A 15,882-nucleotide genomic window follows, 5' to 3' on the forward strand; every position below is an offset into this window, starting at 1 on the left:
CAACCAGCGTAAGCACTAGCCCCGTCAGCTTAGCACCACCAGGGGCCTAGTATAGTTCACAGAAGCCAGAGATGGCCCCCAGCCCAAGCCAAAGAGTCCTGCCCTAGCATATGTTCTCGGGAGGATTTGAACTCAAGACTTAGGGGTCTCCAAACCACATGGGAGTGAACTTGAAACCACTAGGCCATCACTTCCGATGGTAAAATAAAGTTGAGTTGAGTAGAATAGAGTAGAGTGAAATTTTGATTAAAAATAAACAAAGCATTGCCCTTTGTATAGTTTTACAACTTATTTTTAACTCTACTCCACTTAACTCTATTTATCTTCAATTCAACAATACAATTATTACTTTTCATTTTTCATCAATTTTTTAACTATTCAATTCGATTATTTTAATAAAAAATTCTCTCAACTATTCATTACTATTTTTTTTTCACAATTCAACAACATAATCATTATTATCTCTCAATTATTCATCACTTTTTTCACTTTTTTTCTCATAATTCAACAATACAATCATTACAACTCAATTAATTTATATATATTCAAAGTTAAAATAGAATTGAGTTAAAACTCAACTCAAATGTCAAATAAAGTGAAATTTTCAAATGATATAATTCATTTACGGTTGAATTGAATCCAGCCGAATTGAATTTAAATGAATTGAATAATCATTTCGTTTAGTTTTTACCTGGGCTTCGACCCTTTCATTCGACCAAAAAGAAAATAGCCATCACAGATTTTTGTGCTTAAGGCGACGGAGACTCGGTCGGGTGAGTCAGCTCAGCTGCTAGGCATTTCGACGATTGGCTCACACGTGGTATTTATCAATTTTGCTGGCTGTGGAGGTGGAGCTCCACCACACATTGCCGCACACGTGTGGTCGGTAGAATGCTCGTGAAACTGTCCCATTGGTCTTTCATCTCCACCCCCCACTCCACCCCGCCCTCCTTATTGAGCAAAGCATATAAAAAAAATCAATAAAATTTTAAATGATCTCAATTGCATCTTTTACATAGTACGAAAATAGGCGTTACTTCCTCTAATATTTGTAAATTTTTTTCACGATTCAGCAAAAAAAGAAAAAGAAAACCTCGTCTCCGATATATTTCGCCTCCCTATATATTTAAAGAAGTTATTCATTGTGGAAGGTTTAGTAGAACAATTTGGTATAATCATGAGATAATTATCTGAAATGAAGTAAAATTTCCACAAGTTATACCTACGAAATAGTTACCAGACAAGAACATGAGGAACTTATGGGTTAGGTTTTCTGGCATAAAGAGAGCACATAATTATATCTACAGGCGGCAACATCTCTTCTTATCAGTTAACATTCCATCAGTTTAATCGACATATAGGATTGGAGAAACATTCGACCAAATAGATCTCCATATGAACAAGACTCCTGCAGTCCTATCTGATATATATACATCCAATGGTTCGGGTTATAAGTGATTTGCCCAAAAACCTCAAAGAAGTAGTGAAACTGATCAAGGGCTTAAATATGTCAACACGGTATCAGATCGGTGAACCATCCAAGCACTTTGATGGGAAGCTTCACAAGGCTCATCGCCACGTTTGCGATTCCGGCACAACATATGCAGCATGGGCAAATACAACTCAGCAATGTCCTGCATTTTTCAGGTTTTAGACAAAAAGGGCTAGATGAAAGCTGTACGGAAACGCAAAAGGATTGATCGACTATGAAAACCCTCCCAGAAAGCATAGAATTTGATATCTAATCGTAGATTATTCGTTTTGATAGATGGATAAATTTTACTTTGAAAGTAAAAAAAAGATGAAATATGTGAGGTGGAATGGCTATACTAATAAAAAAATCCTAATAACGAGAAATTCGTGAAAGTTACGCTGCAGGAATTGCATGCATTCATAAGATAAGTATGTGGAAAAGGACAATAAATTTAGCATCTCTTAAAACGGACATCATAATCGAAGCACAATAATCGTCGATTCATCATAAGAGGGAAAAAAAACGGGACATGATAGAATGGAGAATGAAAACGAAGATCATAAGAGTATAAAAAACGGATATGATAGAATGGAGAAGGAAGAGCAAACTAATTAACTAACCCTAAAATCCATACAACCGCACCGACGAGGGAGAGAACAAGTGAGACCAAAGCGAAAGGCAGGCCGAGCAATAACCCTAGGGGCCTGCAATGAGCCATTGTCGTCTCTCTGTTCTCTCTCTAATTCAACGTGTCAATGAAAGGAAATGGAGAGGGAACAAAATGAAGAAGAAGGATTCAATATGTTGGGGAATTACCAGCAGTCAGGGGTCGTAATTTTGGGTGATTTTCTTTTTTTCTTTTTTTTCCCTGCAAAAAAATATTAACGAACGAGACTCCAACGCACAAATAAAACTAACTGCCCGCCAGTTATACCAAATTAGGGCTCATGGGGAATGATGGGCCTTGCAAGGCCCACTTTGGGTGCCCCGGAAACTCGAATAGCGGCATTGCTTGAATTTGTTGGATACAAGGATCCATCTCATCCAATATTTTAGTCCACCAATTCCATGGAAAAGAATAGGGATAGGATGACAAGGAGGGGGAAAGCACGATGTGTTGATGAAGTAATCAGATCCCCGAAGATGGGTGGAATTCCGAATTAAGCCGGCCGATGCAGCAAATACTCTATATAATGTCGTCCGAGAGTGTCGTGGGCTGATATTTCTGACCATTTCGAGTGCAAAAACGCAGATTCTACTAGCTGTGCAGAGGCTGCCTCAACGTATTTGAGTTTTGAACTCATGTAAGACGCTAGGGGTGTAAGTAAAAAATCCAAAACCAAAAAAAACCTATCCTACCTGACCCAAAAGACACACAAAAAAAAACTTCTCTTTTGGGCCCAGAAATGTAATTCGGGTGGTTTTCAAGACTAAAAAAAAAAACACTCATTACGAGTCGGTCCCCAGGCCGAAAAGCCCGATGGGACCCGACTTACCTGAATAATTTACAATATACATATTATTCTTATTATATATCAGTTATTTTTTAATATTTGAAAACTAAACCCTATCTTCATATACATAGTGTTCAGTATTTCTAAACTCTCATATCTAATGACTTTGCCTCACGGAGTCCCCAACTTCAAGTTCCAAGCCCTCCCTCATGACATGAACTCATTTCGTTCTTTTGCTATTTCTAATATTAGAGATTCTACCGCGATTGACTAGCAAAAATAATTACTATGATTGTTTTTATTTCAAGTGTTTGATTTTAATAGATAAAATTTGAACCGTACACGTATCCCAATTTTTATAACCTGAAGATTCTCCACTCATATTTTTACTTTCTATATTTCTTATCACGCATTTTTTTGCGATGCTCGAGCAAACACGAGAATTAATCTATCTTCGGGTCATAACATTTACAGACAAAACCGGCTGACTCGGTGCACAAAAGTTTTACAAAAAAACAATTATGGTTTTGAAAATTAAAAAAAAATCAGCAATAATTAATCAATTAAATAAAGACTAAAACTTGGCCAATAAAAAATAAAAAAAAGCAAAGGCTAAATTTTTTTTTTAAAAAAGACCATGATCAACACAAAAGGGGCAAATCATCACCGTCAACATTAAAAATAAAAAATTCACCCAAAAATAAAAATAAAATATAGAAATTTAAAACAGAAACCCTAATCCTCGAATTGATCGATTAACCTATTTGCTGCCCCCCGCCTGCGTCCCATCTCTGACCGGTGTAACCAGTTTTGACGTCGACGCCAACTCGTCTCCACCCCTCGGATGCCTGCTCTTCCCACCTGTGCCTCGTAAGCCAGCTCCTCCGACGGCTACTCCCACGCCAGGCCTCCTATCTCCGGCTCCTTTTTTCTCCCGCCGGCTCTGATGTTCCTCCCAGAGCCTTCCACCTGCCCGCTCCCACCATGATTAATTGTTGTAATTCTATTCCTTATGTATGCAGAGAGATAGGATTTCATTTGTTATACAAATATAGGTCCACCTTTGTTTGGATATTCTTTCAATTCTTTCTCTGATGATTTTCTTTTCGTCTTTCCATTATTTAATTGTCCTGCTCTTTGTTAAAGAGTCCGAGAGATGTTTTAATTGCAATTGAAATGGTTCTTATGAACTGAGTTTGTTTGGTTTTTATGTTCTTCCGTTTGCTCTAAGCATTGTATTTGTCTTCCCAATCACTTGGTATATTGATTCCGGAGCTTGAGTCTCTATTCGCGTTCTTCAGTTACTTTGTCGCCCAAATAAAATATGCACAAGCACAAGCAATATCCATTTAAAAAAAAAATGCACAAGCACTGGAATGGTCCTTACAGTCTTGATTCAATCACATCGCCCGACTCAATCGTTTATATGTTTTTCTTTTCTTTTTCTTTTTTATTTTGAAAAGTATGAAAATATTATTTTTATTGAAGCAATTGGTTCGCTACGATTTAATTTTTAGCCAGGTTTGTGGCCGAGCATTGTCCAATAGATTCGTGGTCGAAACTATAAAAAGGAAAAGTATCAGTAGGGAATCTTCGTGTTACAAAAATATGTACACATGTACGGTCCAGATGTTACCTAGTAAAATCTAATGGTTAAAATGAAAACAACCGTGACGATTGTTTTTTCAGTCAACCATGGTAACATCACCCTTTCTAATATTGTGAGTTGAATTCATAATCTTTGACCATTTAATCTATGTTGATGGGTTTATTTACGCATCAATTCTTGATAATGCGTCATTTAATTTTTTTTATTTGAAAGTTTGTCTTTGTCATTCCAAACTCGGAGACGAAAAATCCACCCAAAAAAATCGCAATCATTAAACGTCGGTTTTCTTTCACCCAAAATATTTTTTAGGCAGTTCTTTAGGTTAGAAAAAAAATTACCCGAACAAAGTCGGATCTCGATATTTTTAATAAGAAGCCGACGCATTCACCCATTTGCACCCCCAGTAGGTACTCAGTGTGTGGAGTTTAAGCCCATGAAATTTGATGCTTGCTAATATGTATGTATAACAACCAATTCAACCATGTTAAACAAACTTTGGCACACATGTATAGTGTGTGTGTATATATATATATATGATAGTATACTCCCTGTGATTTAGTAAAATGTTGCAACTTATTTCCCTACTTTAAAAATAAAACTAAGCGATAATCCATGTGTTATACGGGAAATTTGGTGGAATATAAAGTGAAATTACATCTTAAAAGATTAAAAAAATTTATTAAAACTAAAAATACAAATGTAATATATTATTTTACCTTATAATTGGAATTGACAAATCTAATATTAAAGAAATATATCTATTTGGTACTTAAATTAATTTTAGAGATATATAAATATAAATGATCCTAAAAAAATTTTCGTCTCTTGAAATGTCATTTTCAATTCTCGAGTAAAGTTTACCATTTTTTAGGAAGGATCTCAATAATTAATTGATATGTATCGATAATATAGGCTAATTAAAAAGGATTCATTGAACTTGATTCAACTAAAAAATGTAGGACAATCCATTGAATGGAACTATAAGAACACTCGTTGTGGAGATAAGAGTTCCAAAATTGAGTTTAAATAGAGCATCCATGTCGCGAACTTTAGATTTTATGCAGCTAAGGATTCAAAAAATTGAGCTTAGATTGAGCGTCCATTTCTCGTGTTTTAGATTTCATATATTATAAAGAATCATAAAAATGAAAGGGATATAAAATGAATCTCAATCAAGAACATAAGTATTGGTAGACATAGGACTGTATTCAGAATCTCCATATAATAACAATAATAATGAATTGTGTTCAAACTTACAAATTATACCATAGGCAGCATGTCAACTATCATAAACATTGAATACCTAAAAATAACAAACTATGTTTAAATTCTAATAATTCGGCTTTATGCAATAACCATGAGATTACTAACACATGACCTCAGAAGAGGTATTGAACTCATTTAGCTCCTTCATTTTCTCAATAATTTGTTCCGCGATGAACATTGAACTACATTCTCAAGCTTCAAGGTGAACATCTCCAAACTGCTTAAGGAGATGGCCATGGTGCCGATGCAGAAAAAGAGGCTCCATAGTGATGCTCTGCTATGCAGAGCGATTGATGAAGGAGCCACAAGAAGTTTCAATATGACGAGAGATAATTTCAGTTTGACTACACAAATACACAAGAATTGATGACAAATTAATTAATTCAATTAGAACACTATATTATACTATACCCACAAACCAACTGTTTCAAGATTAATTAATAAAAATCTTTTAATTTTCATAGGAAAAAATCTTTTAATTAATCAAATAAAAGGTCAACATTTCGTAATTTTGCATAGAGGAATTGAACAGTCAGAGAACTAAAGCAAACAGATCAATCAATCAAAGAACATCGGACAAAAACATGCAACTCCAAATGAAACTCCAGTACCATACGACACCACCGTCCAATTATAGGTTTTGACAAATTGCCAAGCGAGTGCATGAATTCGGGCCGAACGGCATACGCTGAAATAAGAATTCTTGGGACATACAATAGAAGAGATTTTAATACAAACCATGGAAAATAATGTCGGACCCAATTGAGAAATCGAAATATTACTCACTTCGGAGGTAACTTTTATGTGTGGGGCACTAGATGTGGATTGGGGGCTACTGGGCTTGACTATGGCGATACTTTAAATTCTAAACATAATATCCGAAAATAGAGAAAACATCGGCATAAGATTAGTATTATATTGCAGAAGAGAAGGGAAGAGGGCATTTGATGTGAATTGGTCAAGTGGGTTACAGTGAAATTGGTGTTGACAAGCCGAATCCGACTTTCGTCTGATCCGTCGGAGGTTTAGAATTGTCGTGGCTTTATGTGGGTAGGGTAAAAGATCTTAGGTACAAGACCCATTCACTTCCCACGCCCAATCTCTTGGCTTATGTGAGAAGTAAATAAAAGATGCAAGGATTATCTTATATTCATGGATGTAGTATCTTACACTGCACACTTGCTCCAAAAAGTGTCTTAATTGTCTTGGTATCTTAAATACATGAACTGTAGGTATTGGATACGTACACGAACATGTGCTAAAGAAGTAAACTCTCCGAGAAACTGAAAAGAGAATCAATTATGAGTTCAGAGCCTTCTAAATAATGATTTAACTCAATTTGATTTTGTGTAATGATTGTAAGTATTAGATAATGATTTAACTCAATCTGATTTTGTGCAATGATTACGAGCGTTGACAAATGCATTGATGAGTGAGAATATATATATGTGTGTATATATATATGTGTGAAAGTAGATGGGAAATTTATTTTTAAAAATTAGTTATAAAAATGATTAAAAAAAAGTATGTGAGAAATTTATTATTAAATTTAAAAAAATGTAAAAAAAAAGTAATGATTATATTATTAAATTTGTGAAAATAGAACTAAGTAAGGTTGAATAAGATATTTTATTAAAAAAACAAATGAAGCCTTATATACAGAGACGCCTTTATCTATTAAGTTCTTAATTAAAAAATAAAAAATCTGAAATTTTTTAAAAATAATAACGATATAAAAATAAAAAGAAAGAAAACCACCGAAGGTGGGGAAGGTCAACGATGGCTTTGGCGACCTCCGATGGAGTGGTGGCGGCCTCTATCGGTGACCTCTGATGGAGGCAAGTCGAGGCAGTGCAATGGCTCGCCAGAGGTCACCATCATCCCAGGCAAGAGCCATAAATGCCGCTTGCAATGGGGGGTGAGGTCCCCCTCCTGAAAGCTACCGCTTGGCCATCCGTGACCCCTACTTCCAATAGTTTCGGTATGCCTACTGGAAAAAATATTTTTTTTTAATTTAAAAATTAATAGAAAAATCAAGTCAACATGGCAACACATAAACTATTATTTCACCAAAATTATGGGGTTTATTGTCATATTTTATAAAAGTAAATGTACAGAGCATTTTACTGAATTGCTGAGGATGATACGTGGAATTTGCCATATATATATATATATATATAGAAGACATATGTTTGTGTCTATATATATAAAACAATTATAGAGAAGACATATGTTTGTGTCTATATATTGTACTGATTGACGGTCCCATAATAATCAAACAAAACACTGCTCACCACAAAACCGGCCAGCACAAAAATATTTGCATGAAAGACAAAACCTTTCACCCACAACGTCTATTTGCGAATCCATAGGAAAAATATCATGATAATTCCCTGCTTGCCCAGTACCTGAAAATGGGTCACTCTCTCGTCACTTTTGATATTTATATATACAATATAGTTGAGACATTCCGTGCATGCATCTATTAATTACGACTATGAGATCGTGTGCAATTTCATGTACGTGTTTAAGCTATATACAGGCGATGAGGTTTCATTTTGCATAAGTACTTTGGGTGGCATTCCACAGATTTTTGGAGTTCAATATGATATATTGGTTGACGACGTATCATTACATGGAGGACCCATAGTTCTTGTCGATTAAAAATTTATGAGTCTTGATGCTATGTTATAAGACTTTAATTCAGAACAATCAAGAAGCTTTGGGTTCAAACCTCCCCAACAGGACATATACATATGATACTATCATTTTGCTTTATTAATTATCATTATACTATGCCCATGCGTCGTGAGCTGCCCTCGTGATTTAAAATATATATATATATATATATATATATATAAACTTTTATTTCGTTCCGATAAAAGGCAAGCGGTATACTAATTAAATCTTCTTTAAAAAAAAACTAAAAAATTGTGTGAGACGTTATCTCGCAATTCCGAAAAATTGAGCAATAAAGTTTATTTCTCATTCCAATAAATGCACTTCTTTACTGGGAATAAAATTATTTACCACTCAATCAACTACTTTTACATTATACATGGGGAGATCCATAAATATATCTAATATAACGAAGTAGAAATAATAATAATTAATTTAGAGGCACGATTGATTTCAAGACGAGTATCACTCAGCCAACTACTTTATTGATGGTATACTAATTAAATTTTATATAGGGCCTTTTTTATTTACTTTCTCAGCTTCAATATTCATTCCCTTTGAGAATGTAAAGTAATGACTCGCGATTAGGCAATATTTATTTTCATTTTTGTTTGGGTAAAATGGGGTCGAAATCTGAATACATTAAGAAAGAAATTAAACAATACATCTAGCCGTGACATGATCACCTACCCCCGACGGCATCCCCAAACAATAAAATATCGAGTCCACAATGGACATAGACTAAAGTCTTTGAATTCGCACGGTTAACAAGAGCGCATAAACCGGGATCCGATCCGCGCGGCGTGCACAGGCTGCCTTTCCGATGAGAGTGTCTCGCCATCACTATCCAATCCCGGTGCATTATTTCCTGAATCTCCCTTAAGATTGCATCACTCCAAGCTCCTGTCTCTTACAGTGCTATTGGCCATCGAGGATTAGTGTTTCGTATTCCCAATCAATTCCATGCCAACTTAAGGCCAGACTTCAGCTCTGCCGTGTCGCAAGAGTGACAATTTCGATATTCTGTGCCAGCCTTCGCATCGTGAGTTCCCTTCTGCTGCACCATCAGTACGAAATATATTATTTTGAAATTGAATGATGTTCCCCCACCAAATGTGTCAAAAGTCTCTTCCACCTTCCCGTGGCAAGGTTGTACGAGGAGGTGGCCCTCCTCAACAACCTCCGCCACTGTGTTTGGATTGAGGGGTTCACGGTTTACGGAGGAAGAGAGGTTTAGAGGATTTTGAATAATTTTTTAAAGTTTTGGAGGAATTCGAAATATCTTCAAACCCCTATCATCACAATTTTTAACCTTGCAAATTGAAACATTTAGAAGATTTTTCGTGCAAATGCGAAAAAACAAAACAGTTCTAGTCAAACTATGCATTCAGACAATGTATGACACCAACTGAAAAGTAAGGAAGATTCCTTCATGTCTTTCACTTACCGCGGGAGGGAATCGATGCTCTCATTTCTGGTGACCCTTATGGGGTGCCCCGTTACTGTGTAGTGTAATTTATTTTTGCTCGGGCTTCCGCTGCTCCTTCATCCACCGAAAAACAAAAAAGGAAGATTTCTTCTTTAGGGCACTTTTCTAACCGTAAAAAAGGGAGAAATGATAAAGAGACTGTCATAAATAAATAAGGGTTCGCAAATATCTTTTGATTGAAAAATAAAAAATCTACTGTTAACAAAAATTTTAATTTTTTCATGTGTCTAAGTGCCACGTGGCATGCACAATATATACTTTTTCCAGAAAAAAGATTGGATGAATAATTTAAGGAAAAATTTACTCTCCATGTCAGCCAAAAATAAAAGTTAGCTAAAAAGTCCTATATTAACAAAGATTTGAAAAAATTAGCTGACAATATTTCTTATGACGATTGAAACATTACAGTAGATTTCAGTGGTCTGCGGAGGCTGGATTTGTTCACGGAATTTTTTTTTCCTTCGGTAAGTATTTGTTGGCGGAATTAACCAACTCATGTTGAAGAAATCGATCCAATTTATAGGGCAAATGAGATAATAATAATCAAGAAACTATCCGCATCTATCACAATTGGAGCTAAATCGTATATATAAAGTCATAAATCAAACCCTAAAATATTAATTATAATACCTCGATATTGATATATAATGTCATTTTACTTCCTCGAACATAAAATAATCTTTTAACAATGGGAACATTCGCTTCTTTTCCTTTAAAAAATTTAAAAATAAATCATTGTGAACAATTTAGTTGACTTGAAGGAAAGTTCCATAAATAAATACACATATATGTTTGAGGGATAACGTCGTCACTGAAAAAAAAGAGTAAATTGACAAATTGGTTATTCAAACATGAATGTTACATCAAATCTGACCTTAAGAAATTTTTTATATCAAATTGAACCTTGAGAGGTTAAGTGTACATCAAACTCGACCTCAAAAATTTTTTTACATCAAATTTAACCTTGAGATATTAAGTATATATCAAATTGAACCTTAAAAAATTAAGTGTACATCAAATCCGATCTCAATAAATTTTTTACATTAAATTGAACCTTGAGAGATTAAATGTATATCAAATTGAACCTTGAGAGATTAAGTATACATCAAATCCGATCTCAAGAAATTTTTTACATCAAATTAAACCTTGCGAGATTAAGTGTACATCAAATTCGACATTCCGTCAGAGTGCCGTCCAAAAATGGATGGAAAAATTTGATCTGGCATTCAACAGTTGATGTGGCATTGTTTGATTGTTCTCTCTCATATTTTTATTATTCTCCATTTATATCTGGCTTAAAAAAGTATTTCCTACAGTTCTCTCACTTTTTAATTAGGGGTGGGAAAAACTTCATACTCCCGGCGTGTCCTCCTCAATCGCTGATGCTCTCGTCCATCTATTTTTGGATGGCATTCTGACGGAAGGTCGGATTTGATGTACACTTAATCTCTTAAGGTTCAATTTGATGTAAAAAATTTCTTAAGGTCGGATTTAATCTACACTTAATCTCTGAAGGTTCAATTTAATGTAAAAAAAATTTGAGGTCAGATTTAATATAACATGCATGTTTGGAGGACTAATTTATCAATTTACTCCTAAAAAAAAGAAAAAATGTGACATGATGGATGAGACATTATTTCTATCGTATATCTTATCAAAACTTATCATACGTACTATGTAAGCTTCTACTGTTTATTTCATTCATCGGAGGTTCTAGCACTATAATGAATGGCATGACCCAGTTGGCATTACTACACGCATGAACTAGAATACCAAATATTATTAAATAAAAAAAGACTTAAATGTAATTTGCCTCACGACCTATAAGATGAATTTGAATTTGTCCCCTCACTTCAAATTTTTGCAGAGTATCCCCAACCGTATCATAAAATAAGCAAAGTACCTCCTCGACTAAATTCCAAAATTAAGGCAAAAAAGGGACATGTATCACTCACATGCCAATCAATGAATGGTAAAAATGTCAAACTATAATAATTAAAGTATCTGGAACTAGAAAATAAATTATAGGCACTAATTCGAAATTATGCAAACGATTTTCTTGCTTGAGCAATCTTCTTTCTGCCTATAAGTATATAGATATACACACACGTGAGTGCGTATATAGCTAGCTTCTCCTGAGTTTGTTTGAAATGTTATTTGTTCGGAATGTGGTTAATTCTCCAAGAAGGATCTTCTAAGGGTGAATATTCTGCATAATTAATTGATAATAATCTCGATGAGAAAGTTTTCATACGTAATTTTAATTTTTTTGGTGAAGAACAAACAGGAACCATTCGCTCTTTTACGTAAAGAACGATAGTATAAGAACATATTTTAAGGCCTGGTGATGCTATATACGAAATATAATATTATATATATATATATATATATATATATATATGAGGAATTCATTCAAAAGGAAACATTGTGACCTGTTAGTACCATAAAATTACCTGATTTGCTCCTAATTGTTTCTAGATGTGTGGTCGTCAGAGTGTGATCCGGGAGCTGGGGAGGTCGAGCCCTGGTTTGCACTGAGTCTACATTGTTGTCCGATGGGGAAGAAAAAAATTGTGAAGTAATTTCGTGCCCGAATAATTTTTTTATTTTTCCCGATTAAAGTGTGACATTTTTGTCCTTCATCAATTGGCAAGTGAGTGGCATGTGCCTCCTTTTGGTCGGAATTTGATTGAGGAGACACCTTGCTTATTTTATGATAAGGTCAGGGGTACTTTGCAAAAATTTGAAGGTAAGGAGGCAAACTCAAACTCACATCATAGGTCGAAGGGCAAAGTGCATTTAACTAAAAAAATACTAAAATTAAAAATACTAATTATGTCACATGACACTATGTTATGCTAGAGTTTTCCCTCATTTAATATATGTAATCCTGTGTTTCATTTGTAGATTATGGAGGAAAAATAGAGGTTTTTGTAATTTAATATTTCTAATTACAAGAGAAATCCAACGATCTTACGCATATAGAAAGTCCATCAAGTAATAATCAATTAATTCCTAAATCGTTTAGTTTTAGGCAGAGCGGGCCTTACGCACTTCTTTCTTCCTCTCTCCGTAAATGTGATTTGATTTATAATTACTTACGAAAGTATTGCCCCAAGAATAAAAAAAGGGTATAGTGCAGTGACGCACGATCTCGCAAGTTGACCTAGAGATTACGGGTTTGATACCTAGAACTATCCATGTTCTTTTATTAATTATTTAAGATTTCTCTTTCATTAACTAGACTTTGTGCCTTATTTATAATCGAAAAAAAAAAGAAGTATTTTCTCAAGATAACCCCGGACTGGCTGGAATGGGCTGGTTAGTCCGTGATACGGTTGGACATTGGCTAGGAGGATTTGCTCATAATGTCGGCGTGGCCGCAACTGTCATCCCAAAATTTTGATCAGGAACCTAGGCCGACCTTGAGCTGGCCTGGGCGCTTGACTTTAGGCGTGTGCCTGCTAAGATGGAATCGGATCTTGTGTGCGGATTAATTCTGGGTCATGGAGAGAGCAATTTTGGCATCCACGAGCTGGTTACTTCGGTTCATGGCCTACTGCGAGTCGCAGGATTCAAATTTCCACACGCTCAGAGAGGGCAACAAGTACGCAAAATGGCTTGCATGAAAGTCTCGGAGCTGATCACGATCTCCGCACATCTTTCATTCTCTAATGGAGGGCATTCAAGCTCTTCTTTCTAGTGATATTTTTAGAGTTTTGATACACCATTTTTTGTGTAGCTTATTAGTTTATTAGAGCTCTGACCCATTATATAGATATATATGTATATATATATATATATATTAAGGTAAATTGCATTGATAGTCCAAAATATTTTACAAATGTTTCATTATGGTCCAAAAAGTTTTTTTCGCTACATGATGGTACAAAATATTTCAAAGTTGTTTCATGATGGTATAAACCGTCAACTCGAGCTTGATGCCGTCAAGCCGACACTAACGTGGCAACTACGTGTCACCTCCTTGCTGATGTGGCCGAAATTTTTAAATAATTCTAAAAATTTAAAATTTAAAAACTTTTAAAATAATTCTAAAAATAATTTTAAATTTTAAAAACTTTAAAATATTTTAAACTTTAATTAAAAATTAAAATAATTTTTATTATTTTCAATTAAAAATAATTTTAATATTAAATTTAAATTTTTATAAATTATTTAAATTATTTTTTAAATTTTTTAATTTTTTTAATTTTTATTTAAATTTTTTTTAAAATAATTTCTAAATTTTTACTCTTTTTTGTATTTTTTTTATTCTTTTGGACTTTTTAAAATTTTATTTTCTCTTAAATGACGTGGCGCGTTATGATTGGTTCCACGTAATAAAAGTGACACATAGGATGCGTCACGTCAGCAAAATATTAACGGCGTTAGGGTCAATTGACTGTTTGTACCATCATGAAACAATTTTGAAATATTTTGTACCATCATGTAGCGAAAAAAACTTTTTGAACCATAATAAAATATTTATAAAATATTTTGGACCACCAGTGTAATTTACCTTATATATTATGTATATGTATGTATGTCTTTGAATATTGGATGATATCAATGGAAGAGATCTAGCTAGCGCACCAAATGTATATAGCTGCTGAATTATTGGGAGGTGGGTCTGGTCTTAATTTTTTGGATTTTCCAGAGGGACCTCTTCCAAACAAGGACACCTATGAAAATGAAAAGGCAAGATTATGTTCTGCTGGTCACAAAGATTATGAAAATCTCCCATACACATCAACGATACTTATTGCTAGGCAAACATCCTCATCCTCAATTCTTACAACATCCCAATCTTCAATTCATCTCAATCAATTTCACAATGGACAGTACACAATTTATTTTGAAATGGGTCAGGTCAACACATCGGTCCTGACTAGCTTAGTCTTTTTGTACCTCCTCACTTTGGGACTTCTTTGATTAAAAGCATTTGTACGTCATGATCGATCAAGTACTGTATCTAATTATATGTAACATACTCAGTCTCGATTTTGAACCTTTTCACACGCTCATAATTTTACAGTGCCTATCTATGTATGTCGTTTTCCAAGTTCAGGACCATTTATAAATACGTCTATGTCCTATTCTAGTACGAACTTTATATGTGTTTGTATGTATATGCATATGTTATCTAGACATTAATTACAAAAATGGGGACAGATAAATATGTAGATGGTTCCGGGTCATATTGCATTGTGGCTAGTCGCTTGTGTACTGTGGCAGTGTAAATTGTAAAATCTCCTCACACTGAGTCACTGCTTATACTAGCTAGCTAGCCAAATAAAGTAATTCACTAATTAATCAAAGAGGGAGTAGCGTGATAGTGCATAGTTTTACCGAGTAACTAAGAGATTTTACATTCGATATTTGTTGTGGGACTATCCGTTCCCGTGCTCCTTTATTAATAATATTATGATTTTATTTCATTGTATGTACTAGGTGCATAACCCTTTCTTTATAACCGAAAAAAATATAGTTTATTATCCTCAAATAAAAGTTTCCTAAGATAGAGTTCAGTGCAATGACGTTCATCCTTAAAATTAAGAGGCTGTAAATTCAATCTCATTGATATTAATTTTCAGGCCTTTCTTTTGTGTATTTTATCTTTCACATCCCCTTTCTAATGGAAAAAAAAATTGCTCGCAGCTACGTGTATGTAAATGGGGATATTAAGTAGGCTTTTAAAAAAAAATCATAAAACGCATGTCGATTATAGTCTTATAATGTTCAATTTGATTTGAAGTGGAACAAGGTTGTCCTCAGCCTCAGGGCGGCAATTATCACATCGGGTTATCATACACTAGATGGGAGTTCCGTCAATGGTACGTTTCGCTCCCATGTTTCAAGGAGACCACGCATTGATCCAATTTCGACATTTTGCATCAACTTGTCTCTTTTT

At 34.4% G+C, this 15,882-nt stretch overlaps 1 protein-coding gene and 1 long non-coding RNA gene across 2 annotated transcripts; both read right to left on the reverse strand.

Annotated features, from left to right (window-relative positions):
• Positions 1 to 1,262: 1,262 nt before the first annotated feature.
• On the reverse strand, positions 1,263 to 2,412 carry LOC116206002 (signaling peptide TAXIMIN 2-like). The gene is made up of 2 exons (XM_031538725.1): positions 2,095 to 2,412; positions 1,263 to 1,634 (listed from the first exon to the last, which is right to left on the reverse strand). The coding sequence occupies exons 1-2, from the start codon at positions 2,190 to 2,192 to the stop codon at positions 1,511 to 1,513; spliced, it is 222 nt and encodes a 73-aa protein (XP_031394585.1). The 5' UTR covers positions 2,193 to 2,412; the 3' UTR covers positions 1,263 to 1,510.
• A 6,654-nt stretch (positions 2,413 to 9,066) lies between these two features.
• LOC116205585 lies at positions 9,067 to 10,069 on the reverse strand. The gene is made up of 2 exons (XR_004156537.1): positions 9,930 to 10,069; positions 9,067 to 9,539 (listed from the first exon to the last, which is right to left on the reverse strand). It is a non-coding gene; the product is annotated as an uncharacterized LOC116205585 (long non-coding RNA).
• Between the last annotated feature and the right edge of the window lie 5,813 nt (positions 10,070 to 15,882).

The sequence above is a fragment of the Punica granatum genome, chromosome 4 (assembly GCF_007655135.1).
Source record: "Punica granatum isolate Tunisia-2019 chromosome 4, ASM765513v2, whole genome shotgun sequence".
NCBI classification, from domain to species: domain Eukaryota; kingdom Viridiplantae; phylum Streptophyta; class Magnoliopsida; order Myrtales; family Lythraceae; genus Punica; species Punica granatum.